Here is a 21,836-nt window from a genome sequence, read left to right on the forward strand (position 1 = left end):
GGCTGATTTACTAAATTATTATTAGATGAGCCCTTGCTGTTCCAAATGAAAGTGCAGTCACTGTCTTCCTTCATGGTGTGTTCAAATTGTTCTGTGTTTAAATATTCAGCATGAGGCTAATGTGAACTGATGAACTGAGACCATAAACATTCACTTTCAATACAGATAGAGCGACAGAGATGCAACATATCATGTGGCCCACGGAGGTGAAAATGATTTATATTTAAGGATGTTGCTGCCTACTTCCATTACTTTAAGGTACTCTTAATTAGCATGGTGTTGGGAATGACTAATTCCCATGTACAGGAAGAGCAGGCTCAGGGAGGCTGAGATTTCTTCATGTGCCAGTGAAAGAGAAGCTGCCGTGAGGATTTGCTGCCTGTCGTCTCAGAACCTTGAGTTTTATTCGGGGCAGGCTGCACTGCCCCGGCCGAGTAACGTGTCTGCCGGAAGAACTGTGGTTTTTGACATTGAATGCTTTTCTAGACCTACGCAGCGGGTCTACAGTCCATCCTCACTACCATCCACCCCTCTGCAAACCCATATCTACCACATGGCCGCTCTGGCACCTCACCCTCCGCCTCACCAGCTTCTTTACTGACACCTGCCGGAATGAAGAACACTCCTCTGCTCCTTGGACAAAGATAACGCCTCCTCTCTTCTCCCCTCAGAGGGCAGTTATAGGCAAGCACTTAAAATACTGTGATCACTTACAGTAGATTAGAATTTTTTATTGGTGCCATGTTGCCATAACAACACGAAGACAGCAGATGACTTAAGCTAAGCTTGCAAAGCAAAAGGCTGCTCATCTGGCAGTTAAAATGAATACAGTTCATTTCACAAGTTTCCCATATGGACTCTTAGTGTATGGTAATGAGGAGACCATATGGTGAGGGAAAATGCACTGAGAACAATTGGGCTCCACTGGCTGAGTGGGAAGTTGGGAGAGAAAACCCTGGTGAGAGATTCTGGTGTGTGTGCTCTCCAGGTTCAAGGTTTGGTTGAGGTTTGCTTGGGTTTTGCTTGGGATGGTTGTTTTCCATAGGGATTTTGCATTTCTTAATCCATTCCTTAATATTTCGGCTGTGTGAAATGACAAACATCTTGCAAATTTTGCAATATCATTCATCACAAACTGTCAGCAGTGTTTGCAAATCTGACTTGCAAGATCTTTTAAATGTGTTGTTCTTAAAAGGCAACAGTACTAAGTTTTTAGACAAAGTGCAGGAAAATTTAAGCACTTCTGACAAGCAGAAACATTAACAGTAATCATTTTAAAAACACTCACATCTTTTGCCTGCATGTTTAGCTGTAAATAATGCTAGAATGTATAAAAGCTTTAAAGTAAAAATGTAATAAATACTTTTTATTATGTTTCATAAAAGAAAAAAAATGCTGTGAGCCACATATAGGTGTTATCTATACATGCAGATGTATAGAGATGGATAGTTCCCACTCTCCTCGCTACTAACCAGACTGGAGACCAGGGAGGACAGCTTGAAAAAGGCTCTAAAGTCAATTCTGTACTATACATGCTTCATAAAAGATGAATATAAATGCATTAGTTAGACACGGTGAGCTAAATTAGAAGGTCAGGCAGGGCTGGGAGGGCTGAAAAATCACACAACCAATGAGTGTAATTACTCTTTTTTAAGTCTATTAAGTGGTGTTGTTCTATCAAGGCTCAGGGGTATAGGACATGAAGAACAAGATAAAGTAATGTGTATTTATTACTCCCACTGGATCAATTTACCAGATATTTTCAGCTCCATAAAGCAAAATACACAAATGCCGCCTTTGTTACTTTTCTCAAACTGCTTTATTTTCTCCAAAAGAGGGACTGGCTCTTGGAGAAAAAAAAAAAAAAAACACGTTTGCCCTGTGGAGGTCTCCACACCAACTCGTCGGTGGGGAAATGAGAGAAAGCTGGTGAGAGTTTGAGTAGGATGGGGGTTGGGGTGAAGGCCAGGGACAGGAGAGAGACGCTCATCTCAGGGCAGAATGATGTGGGTTCCCAGATCTGAGGGGAAAGTGGGAACGCGATGCAGTGGTGACGATGAAGCTTTTAAGCCCAAGGACCTGGGTTCAAATCTGTTTCCCACTCTCTAGTCGTGAAGTTGTAGGAAGTCACCAGCCCTCTGGGAACTCTGGCTCTTGTGAAATGGGGAGCACCCACCTTGCAGGCATTTGTCAACCCCACTTACTGATATGTGCCAGATAGAGCTCTTTGCATAAATTATCTCATTAATGCCCAATGGCGACAATATGGGACAGCTGCTTTATGAAGGAGAAAGCCTCGTTTGGGAAGGTCGAGTCGCATGTACTGAGCAGGGGTCTGACCTGAGAGCCCTCTGTCTTGACCTCTGTGCTCTTCAAAAACCACAGCTGGCATCAAGTAGATGTTCCCTGCTTCCTGGGATCTACTGCTAACCCAGGGAATGCCAGCTAGGCTCAAGGTCTGCTCTCACTGCCTGTGCCCTCACGCTCGCTCAGCATCAGGAAGACACCCAACAAACCGAAGGGAGATGGAGACACCACTGGCCTTCCGAACGGAGGGCGCTCCTCGCTCAGCGTTTCCAGATTGCATTATGCACTTCAGCACCTCGGAGTTTGGGATTGGCCACAGTCCCGGTACCCCTCGCCTCTACCTTATAAGAAAAGTCAACTTTTCCTGTGTGCATATGCAAAAGGAAACCAAAAAAACATCCAGGGTTAGCATAATTATAGTATTTTAAATTTGTGTGCACAGCAGCTATCACTAATGGTGACTTTCAGGGATGAAATAATTTACAGAGAAGGATTCAGCTTGCTCCTGTTCTCTCATTTGGTAAATGGGAATGATGTCTGCTTCTCTGACTTCTCCCACAAGAGGGGCTCCAATAAAACAAAGCATGTATAAGCTCTTTGAAAAAGCACAAGCCAGTATACAAAGGCATATTATTATGGAAAGTTGTCTGCCTGGTCTTTGGAGCAGTTTCATTTGACAGAATATGTGGGTGGTTGTATGAATCTAGCTTTGTCTATTCGCAAACACATGGGTTTAATAAAGTGCAGTTTGTTTTTTAAGGTGTGTGGTCCACGGCTCACTGAAACACTCCTGTTTGACAAACACTGATCATGATTCTAAGAAAGGCGGAGCCCATTTTCATCCCCCCAACAATGGACAGCAGAGGCATAAATCTCCCAAGTCCACAGGAATACCTCGTGCTGGCTCCATCCGCTGCTTCCTGGCCCTGCTCTTGAACTCTCGCTCCACCTCAACATTCAGAGCCAAGAGGACAGCCACTCTGATCTGAGTCACACAGAGAGCTTCCTGAGGTGGGCTCCAGCCAAAGTCTTGGCACGATTAAGTGGTAGATGCAAGCTGTGGAGTGTTTCCTTAACACACAAACCCATTGTGTCCTTGATTACTCTTCCCAAACCCAGGAAAAGGGGGCTGGGAACCTTACCACCAGGCCACCAGGGACCAAGTGACACGTGCCTGTGCTATTTGTTCAATATTTCTGAACGTGATATGCTACTGTAAAATGTTTTTAAAAGTCAGCACACAAAACTCAACCTTATATTTCTATTTTCCTTCTTTCTTTGTGAATAAGAAAAGTACTGCTCAGCTTCTTTAGACCTCAACCTTAAACCAGATTTATTTTCTACTTTTCAGTAAATATTTACAGAGTAGCCACTGTGGGTCAGATGCTGTGCCGAGCGCACTTACGGGATTACCTGATACCCATGGAGTCGGCATGATTCTGTCCCCATTTCATAGATGAAGAAGCTGAAGCACAGAAGATACATCTTTTACCCAACTACTCACCAGGGTTAGATTTCCTGCTCTGCTGCGATTGGATGGAAGAGATCTCAGAAGCAAGGCCCCCCCCCTCCCCCGCTCCCCAGCTGCTCTAACTTGCTGGCAAATCATCAGAACTACCTTTTGTTGAGTAGTAAGTGGCTGATGTGGAAACTCCATGGCAGGCTGTGTGGCCCTCCCCAAGGTCTAGGTAGAGGAGAGGTGCCTTTGCTCGTCACACTACTTCCTGTCTTTGGGCAGCAGTGTCCCCCTCCCGCAACCTACGGGCCCCCTGCATCTGTACACCGGTTGTGGGTAGCTTTCTCCTGGATGAGCCTGTCCTGACAGGTGGCTCTGCCTCCCGGGGCAGCCGGCACGCAGGTGGAATTTGATGACGAACTGATCCCCTGAAGAGGTTTGCTGAGCTAGGAAGGATGCCAACTTCATTTTTATAAGGACTTTATGAGGAGAAATAGACCTGGAAGTGACATATCCCTGGACTTATGTGGCAAGGAAAGGACCTCTCACCTACTCATTGAATTTATAATAGTTTTCAGGGTGCAGTGAACGAAATTTTGTTTTGCTGTCAGTAAACAGTGAATGGTAGCTCAACGAGGTCTGCACTTTGAACTTCTTTGGCATTTAGCTGCCTCGCAGAACTTAGGTTGCACTTTTGTTAAATGTACCTGTTCTGCTGTGTGTAGTGTTGTGCGTAGTGTGTGTAGTGTTGTCTGTAATGTGTGTAATGTTGTGCGTAGTGTTGTATGTAGCAATCTCTCACACACAGGGTGCAGAGGTTGGAATTTCCCTAATACGGACAAGTTCAAGTCAATACATGTGGATTTCCTTCTTTCTTCATTGGCAATTAATAACATATGAATTTTTGATTAATTTCTCACCTTTGTGCCTTATGTCCCTACTAGGTGGGATGACTCCGGAAGGAAGAGGCTGGAAGGAAAAGGCTCTTGCAAGACAGAAATGTCTACCAATGTTTTCTTTTGAGTTCTAGCTATTCTCCCCTCATCAGGGCTATGCATGGATTTTCATGTAGGTAGAAAAGCAGTGTTCTTCTGCATCTTGCGAGTGGGGATGACGTAGTGTTTAATAACCTGGACTTTGGAGCCCGGCTGTATAGGTTTGAATCTCATTTTTTAGCAATTTACATACTGTATGACCTTGGGCAAATGATTTAACCTCTCTTTGCTTGATTATTTTCTTCTCTAAAATATAGATGGTAATAGTACCAACCTCAGAGGATTTTTGAGAGGAGCAAATGACATAATATTTGTAAAAACAAGTACAGTATTACCTGGCGTATGAGTGCTTGCTACTTTTTCTATCGCTTACCTTATAGTACCAAACACACGCACAAAAATACTGAGTTGCTTCTCTATGAACTAATTTTTTTCAATGGCAAAGTTTTCTGCCAATCACCCAAGCCCAAATTTTCAGAGACCATAACCCAAAGAGGAGGTGTCCTGACCTTTGGCAAACGCTCAGGGTCGCCAGGGTGCCGGGGAATGACCTTCTGTAACCTCTGGAAACCGTAATCGATGGTGGGTTCATTGAGAGCTGCAATGAAGAAGTCACACAATTAGAACAATTTCAGGAAGTAAATCGGAACGTGATTTGAAACACTGGTGGTGTAGAAACAACTGAGAAGTCCAAAGATTAATGATACCTCTGAATTACATTATGAAACAATCAGACAAGTTGTTCCCTTTCCTGAACATTTCCACTGTCTATTTCTCCCATTTACCATCGTGGGGAGTGACTCGCTCAAAAGAACAAGTAGTAGCAGGTCTTGAACTTTGCCTTTCTGGCCAAATTCTATATTCCTGACATTAATGAAAATAGAAAGTAAAATGGTATTTGATGTGAGGTTTTAGGATTCACTTTGGTCAGAAGCTGAGGTCAAAATGTTCACAGGCTTGTCCGAGGGTATCTACAGAGAGTTAAAGGTACTTGCTTAGTTGCAGAATCTCTAGTGACAGCTGATACACTACCCCAGTGCCTTCTGGGGCATTTAAGCCTGCAGGTGTGGCAAGGGGCCGAGGAGATGGGTCTTCTCAGCATAGAGAGCCTATTCTACCCTTAGTAGAGTCTGCAAAGAGACAAGCATTGATAATTCCCCTATATACAACACATCTAAAACGACAGACTGACACCAACATCAGTATTATTTCAGGAGGAAAAAAAAAAAAAAAACAGCCTCTAAGGAGCACTAGGTTAGAGCAGCTGGATCTCCCACAATTCTTAAAAAGACTGAAAACCAAACCTGTAATAATATTTGCAGACGATGGGCCTCGTTGTACCCATATTGACTACACCCTCTTCAAAACATCCTTAAATTAAACACGAGACAAAGTGGACTCTGGTCTATCGTTCTCGAAATTCCTCCCTAGGGTATGAAATGTCTCTAGTCGTCCTCACCTGGCAAAGAACAGATGGCAGCCCCATCCTCTACCAGTATCCCCCATATCCTCCAAGTCAAGGGTGGGAAGGTTCTTTTCTTCTTTTATTCTTTTTTAGTATAACCCAAAGTATTCAACTACATATTTTCTCCCATACTGAACAAAAAGACAGTCTTTGTAGTTCTGACATTTAGCTATACATTAGAAAACAAGTTGCCACATGCTTTACTTAAAATGCATTTCCATTAATCTAAATTTTAAAAGTAAGATTTGTACTACTACTAACTTTAAAAAACTGTATTAAATTCAAATAGGTCCCAAGGCTAATGGAAGCAATTTGTATACCAACCCAAACTGACTGGCCCACTTTTCAAAATACAGGTATGATAATCTCGTGGTTTTAAAAGGACATTTAAATTGAAAGACTGTGAATTTAGTACATAATTATACCAATAGAACCCTTTAACTTGTCAACTTGTAAATCTAAAAGGCTATCAATCATTGCTAAAGAGGAAATAAACCTTAAAATTCCTTGATTGACAGTGCTTACTTTTTATGTAAGAAAAAAAAAAGAAGAAAAAAAAAAAGGCTGCATAAAGTGGCCAGAAATCCATTTACAAAAGTACATTGTTTTACATAGGTGAGTAAAAAGCCAATAATTACACCTCCAAAAGACACATAAATCAGAGTAAGTACTTTTTCCTCACTTGTATATTTTAAGTTAGAGTGAACTTCAGGTAACTTTTTATTTAAAAGATCTTTCCCCAAAATGCAATGCTTATTGAAGTTGTTAATAGAGTAGCATTTTCATTTCATATAATGTAATCATTTTTGCAAATATAAAATTTAGCTATGTTTCCGGGTCCCACTCCCACCCTGAACCCCCCGCTTCCAAAAAGTAAACTTTCAACCTGTCTCTTGTGGAAATTAACTAAAATTACACCCAGGTGTACCAAATCTCTCTCTCTCTACTAGTATGTGAGTTAAGGCACAATATTGATCATTCCTCCCATTTTATGATTACTTTCTAAACCCTTGAGAAGAATTCTTTTTTCAAATTAGACTTGTAGAGGAAAAAATCATAGGACTCTTTGTGCAGGGAACCTGTTATTTGTAAAATTCATGGTATTTAATCAAGAAATGCATGAGGGCAACAGAAATGAGCACCTACGTTTAATTACTATTTGGTACCCATAATAGTAATTATCAACAAAGAAGTAAAACAGCTTTAGACAATTAAATGCATCATTTCAATATTGAAGACATCATTCAGCATCCTGAAAATTCTAATTCTTGGTTTTATTCTTCAGTCTAAGCCACCAATAAAATTTGAATTGCTGACCCACTCCTTCATGTGTCTGCATAATGAATTAATTCCTACTGTGTCACAACCATGGTTGTGAATTGAATGACTATCTGATGTATCTGGGAGGCTGTGTTTCTTGGGCCATACGGCCAATGCACAGCAGAATGACTGACACTTAATAAATACCTGCAATTAAAAGAACCAATTCGAATATTACATGGAACGAATAGCTAAAGAACTGAGAAGTCATTCTGCTGCCACAAGAAGTAATTGAATTAGAGACATTATACTCGTTATTCAAAGAAAAATAAGCATTTACTCTATGGAAGTACCTTATGTGAGAAGAAATATCTCAGATAGTAAGACAAAGGCTTTTAATTTATTTCCCACACCTTTATGATTTGCTCTATGCTCATATCTTGAAATATGTTAACCTGCCCTCAATTCAGGTATTGACTATTACAATGCAATTGTCCAGTGCTGTACACAGAGATAACACTAAAGATATGCAAGACAAAGCTCAATGTCTTAAATTCAAAGGTGCCTGATGATTTCTCTGATTTCATTAACCAGAGAAAAAAAAATGAAACCAATTACTGAGGGAAAAGAAGCATCTGATAGAGAGTCTATGAAAAAAGCCTGAAAATATGAAATATCTAAAGAGAAGGACAGTTAAATTATGGCGTACCCATGGAATGGAATATGACACAGTCATCAAAAGCAATGCCAAAGGGGGAAAAAGGTATATACTGACATAATATACTACTAGGTTAAAAAGCAGATTACAGGAGCACACGTACAGTACGGTTTCTTTTTAAAAAATGAACATACAGAGAATAAAGAAAACGTGTCTGCATATAAACTGCCCAACAGTAATTATTTCTAAGATATGAGTCTTAAAGTACTTTCTTTCTTCTCTTTGGCTGTGCATTCTCTAAATTTTCCACAATGAACATACATTACTTTTATAATCAGAGAAAAAGGTTAAGAGCAAGAGATTATTGCCGACATGGAATTTGACCTGCTTGTATAAAGTAATGACATAAGAAACTATGCCTTAAAAGGGGTCTGTATACCCTTTAATAACCTTGCATAGGTTATTACAGACCATAAGAAAAATAAGTAGTATACTTTTAGCCAGTTGTATAAATATGTGACTATTCATAAACTCTCTGAAAATCAACAGAGAAGGTAACGGGGAGGAATCATAAAGAATGGTATATTTATTTCATCAGTGAGGGTAGTTGTACCTTAGGGACATACATCTACCCTGCAAGAATGTAATATAAAGTTAATCCTTCAACAAAGTGACCTCATTGTATTCAGGCACAGGGCTCAGGGGACACCAGTAGAAATGGGACTAATCAATTTTTTTCCTCTAAAACTTGGGACAATTCTGAGAATCGGGTAGAGAAAGGGGAAAAAAAACTTAATTGGGCATAATTAACCACAAATAAAGAAGCATGAGCATTTTAGGTTGAAAAAAGAAAAAACAGATGAAGCTGTAAATTGCAAAAGGAGTGAAGTGATGAGAACAGCCTATGCAGCCCCGCTCCCAAACGCCTAATCCACACTCCTTGAACAGGGTTTGAGAGGGTATCAACTTAAACCAGTTAGGGCTGATAATAGAATAAGGGAGACTCACAGGCTTAGAAAAATCCATAATCCCAAATAAGAAAAGCCTCAATTTTTAAGTGATCAGAATGAAATGGGACCAATGTGGGCATTTTAAAAATTCTACAAGATAATAAATTTTCCATTGCTGCAACAATCATTTTTGGGACCTACCATGTGTCCAGACAGCATTTGCAGGAATTGACTGTTTTGTATCAGAACACCATGAGCCCTTAAAAATAAACTTTCCGCAAGGCATCAGTAATCCAACCCAAAAAGACAGGTGAACTACTTTGATTGTAGAGTCAGAACACAGCTCCACCTCTCACAACCAGGCTTCCCTCCTGCTCAAGAATCCATTCGCTTGCCTCTCTCTTGGTCAGATGACGGGTCGCCACCTCTGCTCCTGTTTCTGACATGGCCCTCACTAGAGTCACACTACACTTAAAGAGGACACATGGATTTACAGAGTGATCGGGTCATTGGGGAGCCACAAACATTTGAATTCATGATGTCTTCCACTGTTCTGTTCAAACTTAGAGGTAGACACATACTAGCTGAATAAGCCTAGCAGGTCCTTATGGAGCTGTGTGCATACACTACGGTAAGTCAGAAACTTGCCTAAAAATGCAGACAAAGCAAGATCAGATGTTTCTACACAGGAGAGCAAGCTCGCAGGGCAGACATAGCTGAGATTTCAGAAAGGTCTTCTCACTCACGGCTATGGTATGATACCGGGGATTGAGTATTAGTAGGAAGCACGAAATATATGCGTGAGGCTGGCATTTCAGCTTCCTCGGAGTCATTTGTTTTCAAAACGTAAAAGTTAATTAAATGGTTATTTAAAAAAGTCAAGCCGCTTCATCTGGCCCTGTGTTAAGACTGCTTATAAAAGTCTTTGGGTCCCTTTGCAATGTCCCGATCTCGGACACTCCCTAAAGGAAACCAGGCACTTTCTATGCAGAGCCCTCCTCCTGTGGGCTTCAACGGAGGACCTGGTCAAGACAGACAGCTCTGTTATACGGAACTGCTGTTTACAGTGTCCAAATTTTCGTGCAGTGTGAAATGCTATATGCAAATACAATTGAGAAAAATACAACTATACTAAGGACGAGATTACCAACTCCATGCAAAGCAGCTGATAATGAGTAAATCCTAACTAAATGTATATGCGGATTGTGGCCTTTTCAAACCTTTAGTCTTTTTTTTTTTTTTTTTTTTTTTAATCCACTTCACAAACACATCAAATAAAGAAAAGTCTCTTTGAGGGGATTTATTTGCAAATTAAAATCATGTAATTGAGACTGATACATTCTCAGTTATGAAAACTGATTTTTCTCTTTTCAGAGTTTACTTCTAGAGAAATCGTGTTCCGTCCTCCTTAACGTCTTGACTACTTATTCCCGGAAACCGTGGAAATGGGAGGCTGGAGGGCTGTGTTCCCAGCATCGGGGGAAGCGCTCCGGGTGCCATTCCAACATTAGCGCACAGAGTTCCCCTGCTTTTATAGCTCCGCGACTCACTGCAGTGTTTTAACATATTTCTGGGGTTTTAATTTCCTTTTTTTAATGGTTGTGTGACATGATGTCATTTTGACTGGAAATAAAAAGAAATGCAGATATTAGGAAGGTCATATTTATATTCTGTTGCCATTTAATGTCCAAACAAATAGCTAGACTCTATGCCAAGTAATAAATAAAACCTCCTAGCAGAGGCAATGATAAAACCAGCACCTGGGTCTCCAGCCTTCCCTGGTGACTACTCTGTGTTTGAACTAAGGGAGCATTTCCCTTCAAGGCAGAGCCATTCTGGGCATGAGAGTTATTACATATGTGTTAGGCAGAGCCTTTTTGTTCCATAATGGCCCCACTTTTCCCCCAGTCACTAAATTAACAACCAGAGGTAGACAATAAAACAGCAAGTTATCTTCATGAGCCTATCTTTAAGACTGACTTCAAACTATAGAAACCAAAAAATCAACCAGAAACTTAAACAAGAGCCAGAAATATGGTTAATAAAGAAATCTGTTCTTTATGCCATCAAAATGGCATTCCCAGCCATTTTGGATATTTCATTGCTTGCCTAGATGTTTAGTGCACGAATGGCATTCGGGGTCATCTCTTCAGTAGAAGGGATCCATTCCCTAAGAAACCTAAACCCAAGCCCTTGCAAGTGAAGGCCCTGCTTTCAGTGTGAAATGCATTTCCAGCCTGGCCCTGCCTCAGGAGCCAGTGAGATCCAGGGGAGCTTTGGGAAGAAGTTCATTGAACTGCAGAAAGCTGTAACTGAACCAGAAGGGTGTCAGGACGAAGCCAGCATGGGCAGAATCTACCTATATAGGAGCCAAAGGAAATTTTCCAAACTGGCTTTGAACATGCTCTGACTTCTTATTTGTAGTCTTCAAACTTCTTGATGTGTGGCAACGATTACGAGACTCAAAAAGCAAGCGAAGGAAGTAAAACCTTTCTCCACCGAAGGTACAGTCATTTGGCTGGTGTGGCTAATTCCTCTTTACGAAGTGTGGAGCCAGAGCATGGAAGGTAAAGACCGAAGAGAGAAAGGGAGCTGGGAAGTGGATGAGAGCCCAGGAGGACGAAAGGCAGGGGCACTTGGAGAAAAAGATGCTAGACCCTAAGGACCATCACTTGGAATACAAAGAAATGCGTGTTTGGAAATTAATAACTCTTCCAGAAGCAAAAGCAATCAAGAGCAGGAAGGAAGAATTAAGAGGGACTTTCTTTTGTTTTTCAAAATGGAAATAGCTTTACTGTTTTTCTAAGTTTAAAGAAATACATTCTTATTATATAAAAATTACAAAAGAAACACAAAAAGGGTGGGAACCCCATAATAGCCCCACTTGTACATAATCTCTATTTATATTAGTATGTATGCTTTCACACATCTTCACAATACTGTTTTATATAAATATAGATTATATACCTATTTATATCCACTACACTCTTTTTAATGGTTTTATTATTATGGTTTTATTATATGGATGACCATAATTTGTGTAACAAATCCTCTGTAAAAAGGGATGTATGTTTTTTCCCAAAATTTTCAGATGTAAGAGTGCTATCATCAACAACACTCAAGAGAAATTCTTCGATATAAGAAGAGACACATTTCAAGTCTTTCGATACATATATTTCCTAACTATCCTTCATAAAATTTACACCAATTTATACTTCAACAGATTACTTTTAAAGATATCCGCAAAAGAAAACTAATTTTTTAAGGTTTTTACATCCTGAACTCAATTATTCTCTAACCTATAAGGACCTCTGAAGGTTTTATAGACGTGAAGGATCACAGTAGCTGCTTGCAGAGGTGTCATTTTAAACATATCCCGAGATCATATCAGGCCCTTTTGCCAGTCATACCAAAGTGCTTTATGGATACTATCTCACTGGTTCCTTCACTATGCTCTTGACATAGTCAAAAATCATTACTCCCAGTTGGAAGGTGAGAAACTGAGGCACAGAAAGAGCCAGCTGCATAAATCAGACATGTTTTCTGTACTATTTCAAAATTACTACTTTATTTTAATATTAATGAATCTCTATTTGTGGCGTTATTGATAAGACCTGCTACCAAATCAATTAAACTGCTACTTTTATTCATTGAACATCTATGAGACAGAAATCCAACACTAAGAAGAATCCTTGTTCCCAGACTCCTGACTTCATGCAAGTGAACAAGTCACTTGGCCTGACTTCTTACTCAGAGCTCACCATGTCATCCGACAGAAACCGGTTGGGGAGGCCATCCTGGTATCTGAAACTTGCCTCACAAATGATCAAGAAGCTGTGTTTTCTACCTCATCAAGTTCTCCTTCTAGATCTGACTTGGGCTCTCAAAAGTCGATTTGTCTTTTAGGAGAAATAGACACAAAACACCCAGTTGATATTTTCTAGAAGACCTTTGCTGAAAAGTCACTGGCAGAAGTGGGGGCATCTCTGCATAAACAGACCCCTTTCTTGCCCTGAAGGGTTACAGTCTATATCTAAAGCAGGAAGTAGGTGAATGCACAATAGTTAATGAAGAGTGTACTGCTCTCTGATTGTAATAAAGTTGATGAGAAAGGTGCCCCTGTTATCGGTATGATGTGTTCTGAACAGCCTGGCCTTCCAGGAGCCTTAATTTAGGTTTTAAATTTGATGCAAGTTTAAAACCAAAATTATATCCCTCAAGCAAACAGAAACTTGAAGATCTTCATGAGTGTTTTTTGTTTGTTTGTTTATTTGTTTGTTTGTTTTGCTTTCAATCTTTTTCATTTCAGATTTTTTTTTAAATTGGGATCATTTATGATTAGGTTTCAAAGCCAGATATGCTCATTTGAACAAGAAGAGGATGTTTTTCACTGTATAATGGATGATGGTGCTTAAGTACTGAAGACCAACACACTCTGTCTCTCTTTCTTAACGTTTAAGGATAAATCCATAATTTTCTCCCCTGCTGGCATATCTTCTGATATAACAAGAGTAATATTCCTTCTATAATTGTTCTTCAGATCGCTTCCCAAAGAGTTTTGACAATAACTGTTATCAAGGGGGTAAAATCACTCAGCCTGTCTGATAAACATGTTTTCGTGCATTCCCACCCCAGCGAGCGCTTGACACCATACTTTTATCATCCAGTGTTTGTTCAGAATGAGCTTAGAACAGCAATTGCCGGGAATAGGCAGGCGATAAACCGCATTGATTTAACACATCTTGTTTTCAATCATGCTTGGATTTTCTGAGCACGCATTTTTCCTGTACTCTGGCTTGTAGCTTTTATCTGACGAGCTGATCCCTTTTCACTGGAAAATGAAAAGGTCGCACAATAAGACACGGTTTACTGGAACTTGAACACGCACCAGGGAAAGTATTTTAGATAAATACTGTCAGACATAGTGGAGCTGAATTTCAACAACACAATTGCTAAACAACAATACTTATTACTCTCCTACAACAAGCTACCAGCAACTTATGGCTCTCAGCGGGGAACAGCACCGAGTCAGGCTCCAAAGCTACGAAACCCTCCTCTGAGCCTCGTGCTAACCAAGCACAGAGTTCTGGGCTGACGTCCTACTTGGGATTGTTAATATCTCAGTTTTATGAGACAACCAGAACACCACTCCCACTGCTCACAGACTTGTTTCGTCTAAACCAGTGGACAGGTTTCGGAAGAGTTGGATAATGAGGTTATAGCAGAGCTCTGCAGACCGTCAGGTTGAGACAGGGAAAAATGCCAAGAAAAGTGAAATAAAAGTGACTCCAAATCATCCATTAATTTGACTAATAAAATAGGAAAGTACTTGTAACTTGCAGATATTAGACGATTAAGCAATTATTTGGTAATATTTTAATGGAGTCAAAGAAAACTTACAAGTAGGCTATGTAGAGAGCTACAATGGCCTTGCAGATAAGCCTAGACATTTTTATCAGTCTAAATTCCAACCCTAAATAGCATCTTGATGTAAAATAAATGAAATCAGGCTTTTTCAGTATTGACCTAGCCTAAGTGATTATTATTGCTATGTATCATTAGCACTAGACTCAGGCAGAAAGTCTCCGCTACCTGAATATCAGAGTATGGAAAATCCTTTTTTTTTAGCTTTAACATACATTCTGGGTATTACTTCATTCATTGTCTATATGTAGTTAGACTTTATTAACTACTTATGTTCAAATAGTTTAATATTTATATTCTAACAACTTACTAACCATTTGAAAAAAAATACAAAGAAATTGGAAGAAAAAATATGTAATATTTTTATTTCACACTAAAATGAAAACAGCAATTTACTAACGGGGCATGTGCTCCCATTGGGTACTGCCTGACTTCTGAAACCTTAGAATAAGATTGGACATCACCACTCTCTATTCTATTATTCCATATTGATTTTCAGAAAACACTTCTCTTTGACCACAGGAACTGCTGAAAATTCAGCTTTGCAAAGCTATGACACCATTGAAGGGAATGCAGTCCAATCTAATGGAGAGCTATGAACTAGCTAGAACTAGTAGCTTGCGTGGCATCTGACTGACTTAAAATATCACCTGTTTCCCTCACATTTAAAATACCCAATGGCACACTGGTAAGTCAGCAGGGACACGTTGGTGCATAAGTTTAGGAAACATGGATCCACTCAGAAGTATAGAATTAATTAAATGCTAAGATGCTACAAGGATCCATGGTATTCATTTGTTGTGTCTTTTCTTCTTTTAATAATAATTATAACAGCAGCAGCAGCCAGCACTTTCTAAGGACTTACTATGTGCCAAGCACTTTACATAGATTAACCTATCTAACCTTTACCATAGCCCTAAAAGGGAGTATGATTGTTATTCTTATTACTCAGAGAAGGAAACTGAGGTTTGGAGGAGTTAGATATCTTGCCTAAATCCACAGAGCTGATGAGGGAAAGGTCAGGGATTTAAACCTATGCAGTCTGGCTCCTGCTCTTAACTTCTTTGCTAGAATAGCCAATTTAAGACAACCGAGAGGCCTGAAGAATAGGTCTCTAATAATTTGGGTTTGCAGGACTTTTTTAATGCTTTTCTTGCTCCTCATATACCCTTCTGTCTGCGATCTAGTCTAGTCCACTTTGTCTTAACTTATGTCCCATGGAAACCTTTGTCTCCTACCCCAGACCTCATTTGACTCCCATTTCTCTTCTTTTGGAATAAGACACAGCTAGATTTGCATTCAGACTACATCACTGACCAGCTATGTGCCTTTTGGAAAGTTCACATTCTTGAAGTCTTCCTTATCTGTAAAGTGAAGATGTGACGTGGTATGATTTGTACAGTGCTTAGCACATAATAAATACTCAACAGGCAATTGTTATTACTAATAATAGAATACCTGCTATTGCTAGAAATAGGGGCAGATGCAGGAAATACAGGATTACTTAGATGTATTTACATATTCTCCACTCTCAAGGAGCTCCACAATCTAGAGGAGCAGAAAGACATAAACAGAATTGTAAAACACTGATAATACAACATGAGAGTATAGAATTCTAAGAGAATGTCAACTTTGTTTCACTTGTCCTTGGGGGTTCAGCCTTTCCTCCTCCACTTATGCTAATTTGAAATTACAGTTCAAAAAATTCCACCACTTTTGATTCTCAAATATTACCCTGAAATCGAGCTCTGTCTGTAGTAGGGCAGACTTGTTTTAAAACAATATAAATTTTGTGACCACACAGGAAGAAAAATACGTAGAAGACAGCTAATCAAGATGAGATTCTTTCCCAGACTTAGTATGTTTACATTGTTTAATTATTTTGATAAAATTAGATGCTTGTTGTGTACACGGCCATGTGCTTAAGAAGATGAAAAGAAAAAGAAGTACAATGCAGTCCAGTTTCCTGTGCATCCCAGCTGGAGAAAATTCAGTTTGAAAAGTTCTTCTAGGCACTGTGATGTACCCTTGAGAACTGTATAATCCAGTGAGGAGACAGGCCTATAACCAGCTACTTAAAAAGTTACAAAACATTGCTAACGTCCTAATAATACACCACACAGAAGAAAGAAAGGATAATTTTTTTATAGTGGAGTCAGAGGAAACGTTTACCAAAGAGGTCATATCTGAGCTGGATGTGTAAGGAGAAATAGGATTATTCCTTTGGAAAGGGTGGGAAAAGCATTCCAGGCCAAAGGAACAGCATGAGCAAAGGCACAGAAATATAAAAGGACATGATGTGTTCAGATAAGATTGGAATTTCCAGTTTGGGGAGAGCATAGCTCATATTGGGTGTAGGATGTTGAAGTAACAATATTGGCCTTCGGTGCCTTGCTAAGAACCCTATCTGGTAGATGACAAGGAGCTTTTTAAGGTTTTCCGTATCACAGGAGTTGACACAATCAGATTTATATTTCAAAGATATAACCTTAAGAGTCCAATAAAAGATGAATTTTAAAGTCACTACTATTGCAATAATTCAATGGAAAATGAAAGACTGAACTAATGATGAGGTACTCGTGGAAGAAAAGGGAGATTTCAGAAATATTTTAGAATAGAATTTACATAACTTCGGTAACAGGCATGAGGGGTTAGAAAGAGTGGAGGATGACGCTGACACTTCTAGTTCACCTAATAGGGAGACAGAGTCTCCATTTAGGAGCATAAAGAATGCAAAAAGAAAACTATATATGGAAGGAAAAAGTCACGAGTTCAATTTCAGAAGTGCTGCATTTTAGATGCCAATAGGACATCCACATAAAAATGTTTACTACACGCTTGGAAATAAAGGCCTGAAACTAAGGGAAAAGACTAAGGATGGAGTTAGTGTTACGGGCGATGCCAAGATACAGCTGAAACCATTGGTGTGAGGAGAGAACCAGGGACAGACAGTGCGCTACAGGAACACTAACAGTTAACGATAGTTAGAGAAAGATTCAGAGACAAAAAGGACAACGGCAGGTCAAAAAAGTAGAAGGATACCAGGAGAGAATAAAGTCAATGAAATCAAATGGGGAGCTTAAAATGGAAGGGGTTGTCCACACCATCTGGTGCAGCTGAGTGATCAACCAGGAGAGGTCTGAGGAGAAGTTTTTGAAGCAGGCCATTCCAAGATCATGCATGTAGGTGTAAGTGCAGTTTCAGGAGATTTGTGAATGCTTTAGCCCAGAGGCTCTAGTTTTCTTTTATCTCATGCAGTAACCCTCATACGAAGATATGAACACACCAAGTGAGTAAGAGTAGTGGGCAAATCTGCCTGCCCAACAGAAGCTTAGCTAATGACAAGAAGTGTATGAGAAAGTAGAGGACACTCAGTCCCAGATCAGAGTCATCTCAGTCCCCAAGAAAAGTGTAGAAGTCTACATGCCTGCAGACAAAAGCTATGGGCCAACTTCACCTTTAGAATCGGTCAGTTCCTGTCAGTAGAGTAGGAAGGGTGAGGATGAGGAGATTGTCCATGGCTCTTGGTTTTTTTTTTTTTTACTCCCAATCTTGACTCTTCTCTTTGAAGTGGCTAGAACCAAGTTGATGACTTTGAGGCACCCCAATCAGGTTCTATTACTTCTAACCCGCTCTAGCTTGGGACTCATGAACCACTGAGGACTGGGTCTTCTCGCCACAAAATACAAACAAAATACATTTGTATATGTGACCAGAATTTAATCTTCTCCTTTGGATGTTGGTGGTCTTAATATTGGTCCCTGATGACTTACAATCAATAGCTGTTTAGTTAAGTAATTTACTCGTTCTGGAGTAACAGTTATTGTGTGGGCAATGGATATGTGGCCACTTCCGCAATAACCCCATGCCTCCCGACGGAGTGAACATTATAATCACGTATTTGTTGCTATTAGCTCATGAGATGCTGGAAACCAATTTTGAAAAGCAAGTAATAAAGCACCACATAAAAAATAATGGTGTAATTACTTCTTGGTCAGGTTAAACCTACTGTGAAGATAAAAACCAAAGGGAGCAGCAAGCATCATAAGTGTGTTTGCTGTAAATTGGACACTGGTTCTGACCTTCGGCGAGGAAAAGGCTTGAACCTCACCTCCCACGCCAGGTGCACAGAAGGTTATTTGTGCTGCATATCTTTACCAAATCTCCATTGTAAAGCACCTTAATGAATTTATATCAGTAAGGCCAATGTCAGCTCTCAAGAGCTAAAGAGAATGGACCAGTCACTAAATTACTGACCCAAAGTCTTTCACATTCCCATTTGAATTTAGTGCCCTCCCCAAGAAAAAGTGGGGGAGGGATTTAGAAACTGTATCAGAGAACAATCACTGAGCTGGTATAATAAGTTCTCTAAATGTAAAGGAAAAAGACGAAAGGGAAGGGGTCTATTCGGCACGCGAACCACACTCTCCAGCAGGGGAAGAAAATGCTGGCTGTCACCATCGATCTGTGAGCACACTCTGGTGATCCACTAACATAGCCAGAAGAAACACGGGCTTCCACCATCAGGCTGCAAGTTTTCACTTCTCATCCCAAGCACCAGGGAGGCTTCCTGGTCTATGTGAAATACCGTGGGCAGGTACGGGTAGGTGGGCGGGGGAGGCCTAGCCCAAGTGAGGCCAAGGACTTTTAAAGATGGCATGGCACATTCCCTATTGAAGGATATCATGACTAACTTTTCGTTAGTGCTTCTTTGGGTTATTTTCAGCTCTTGGGAAGACATTTAGTTAATATCTCTGGTTAGTCCTCCTAAGACTTGCAAATGGCTCTCCAAAGGTACATGCATCATGAACAGATTTTATGACAGGATGCCGTTGGAGAATGGCACTAGTCTGCTGACAGAGCGACGGCAGACTAATTTTTACTAATAAAAGTGACTTGCGTGGTTAAATTCTCAATGATAGCAATTTGCATGGAGATACAAGTACTCTGGTACACTGGTGGTTAGTTAGAAATGGGTCCAGCATTTTAGAGGGTAAATTGGCTATCTCTGACTAAGTTCGGAGACTAAATCATCGAGTTCAGAGGTATCCACAAAAGTAGGTCCTGTGGCCACACAAACCACTCCTAACAACTCTATTTTTCCGACTGGGCACAGGCCCACACCAGCCACACCAGCCTTGTGAAACTTCAGCAATGCCGTCTCGTATTTCAAGAAGGCCTCGTTCCTGCTCTGACACCCCCAGGCTCTCTTCTTCCTTCAGACCGGAACTAGAAGCTGAAATTCTCCAACTGGAATCTTCCAATCCCCCTAAATTAATAGGTATGATGGAGCAGCTTAAAATGAATCCTAAGCGGGAACAAGGAAAAAGAATTGACCTTCCTTCCATATTCTCTCTCTACAATCTGCCGACCTCTATTGGAGGCTGGTGAATTTAGAGGAAATGAAAATACGTATTTAACTCCATCTGTGGAATTCACTTTGCCTGAGGCCACTGCGTCAGATACTGTTGCCGAGTTTTTCAGAGAGCTGAGACATAACTGCAGGGGCAGAGACCAGGCTTGATAAACTGCTGACCTAGTCCTAGATGGAAAAATTTTATGATTATATTGGGACAATAGGTACTGTGACCCTTTAAGAACAAAATCAAATATACTGGATTGCATTTTTCAAAAGCTACCAAAACAACTTTTAGATAAGAATGCTTTCTTGTAAGTCTCCATTCGAACTCTGGAATTAACAACTTGATCTTGATGCGGCCAGATAGGGGGACAACAGCACATCCATTCAATCAACTTCAGAACTTTATTGCTGCAAAGATCCTTCCTTTTACCAAAACAAAACAAAACAAAACACCACACAACCATGCTTTGGAGCCCTTAAGTGATCAGTGCAAGATCAAGTAGCTAGTTAAGAGCTGAATCGGAATGAAAACTCAAATGCTGGACCCAGTCTACTCCAGGTCTCCACATCTGTCCTCCACATAAGCCTGACTTAAAATAAGAAGGGTCATTTATTGAGAACTGGTACTCAGCATTTTACTTTTGTTAAATTATTTTTTTCAATACCCCCAAGAGGTAAGTATTCTTATTTCACAGGTAAGAAAACTGAGGTTGTTAGCAGGTGGCGGGGGGTGTGGTGGGCAGTGAAAAGAAGCATGATGAAATTTCACCTGTAGAAAAAGACATCAAACTTACCCTTCAGATGACAACATCTTCATCACAAGATCTATCTCGTGTAACTGCTGGCCATTTCAAAGCCAAAGGCCCTGCCACTTTATGAAACGAACACTAACTGCAGGGAACACCAACGAAGGCTCCCAAGCTCCTGAAAGTATCTTGGAGCACATCTACGAAGTGTCCACACTTTTTTTTTTCCTTATCAATCTCTCTTAAAGTCTATTTTGTAAAAACCCCTCGGATTAAAAACAATGTGCTCTGATTTTACTTTCATTCGTGTAATGGAAATGTGGTAAGAATTGTAGCTCATAGTAACTGATGCGGTTAGAATGTGCTGGAGACGGCGCTCGACACTATTATATACCATTAATTCTTAGCCATCCCTAGGAAATCTGTACTGTTATCATCCCCATATTGACAGATAAGGGAAGACCCTGAGGACGACGGAGAGGTGATGGATCTTGCCCAAATTTCACAGCAGTAAGAGAAGAACCAGGATTCAAACTCAGGCAGTGAGTCTCCAGCGCCCACCCACCTATTCACCCCTTACACTGGACTGACCCCGTGGAAGCATTTAGCTAATACATTGGAAGAATGACGTTATCTTTCCCTTCAGGGCAACCCAGAATGAAACAAACAATAAAAGATGCCTCAAGCAAAAACAATCCGGCTTCGACTTGAAAAGATAAATGTATATTCATATATGCTATATAAAGACTTGACTCCAGTAAGATATAAGTTTCAAAAGGGAAACTTTCTAAAAAAGATCACACTTAAGCCCCAAACCATTTTCTGTGAGGTGTATGGTGGTGATGTCATTCATAAAAAAAGATGAGAAATGACACGCACTTCTCCATTATCACCTTCCAGCTTGTTTAATCTCACCTGGCAAGTTTTCCTTAATCGAGTAACTTGAAAATTGTATGGAATCGTGAGGCAGCTCGGGGTAACATGGTAGAATTCTGATATGCTTTCTTCATTAACTGCTCATACCCCAGAAATGAGAATCAAGCCTCTCCTCCTAGGGAGTCTTTTAACTGAAAAACTCATCTTAATTGAATGCACATATCAGTTAACTATCTTCGGATTCACAAACCATTAATGCCCCATTTTCACAGAGTGTCTTCTCTTCCTTCTGGCTTGTCAAAAGGCTGGCACTCTCGGGGCTGTGCTTAGAGAAATA

General features: G+C 40.3%; 1 protein-coding gene across 9 annotated transcripts in view; it reads right to left on the minus strand.

Moving 5' to 3' along the window:
* Positions 1 to 21,836, minus strand: part of EBF1 (early B cell factor 1) — a 372,164-nt gene that overhangs the window by 28,111 nt on the left and 322,217 nt on the right. For all 9 annotated transcript variants that reach the window (XM_015585196.2, XM_015585198.2, XM_015585197.2 and 6 more), the window contains one exon: positions 5,268 to 5,356. In XM_015585196.2, coding sequence (XP_015440682.1) covers positions 5,268 to 5,356 — 89 coding nt within the window. The remainder of the gene's footprint in view (positions 1 to 5,267; positions 5,357 to 21,836) is intronic.

The sequence above is a fragment of the Pteropus alecto genome, unplaced genomic scaffold, assembly GCF_000325575.1.
Source record: "Pteropus alecto unplaced genomic scaffold, ASM32557v1 scaffold40, whole genome shotgun sequence".
NCBI classification, from domain to species: domain Eukaryota; kingdom Metazoa; phylum Chordata; class Mammalia; order Chiroptera; family Pteropodidae; genus Pteropus; species Pteropus alecto.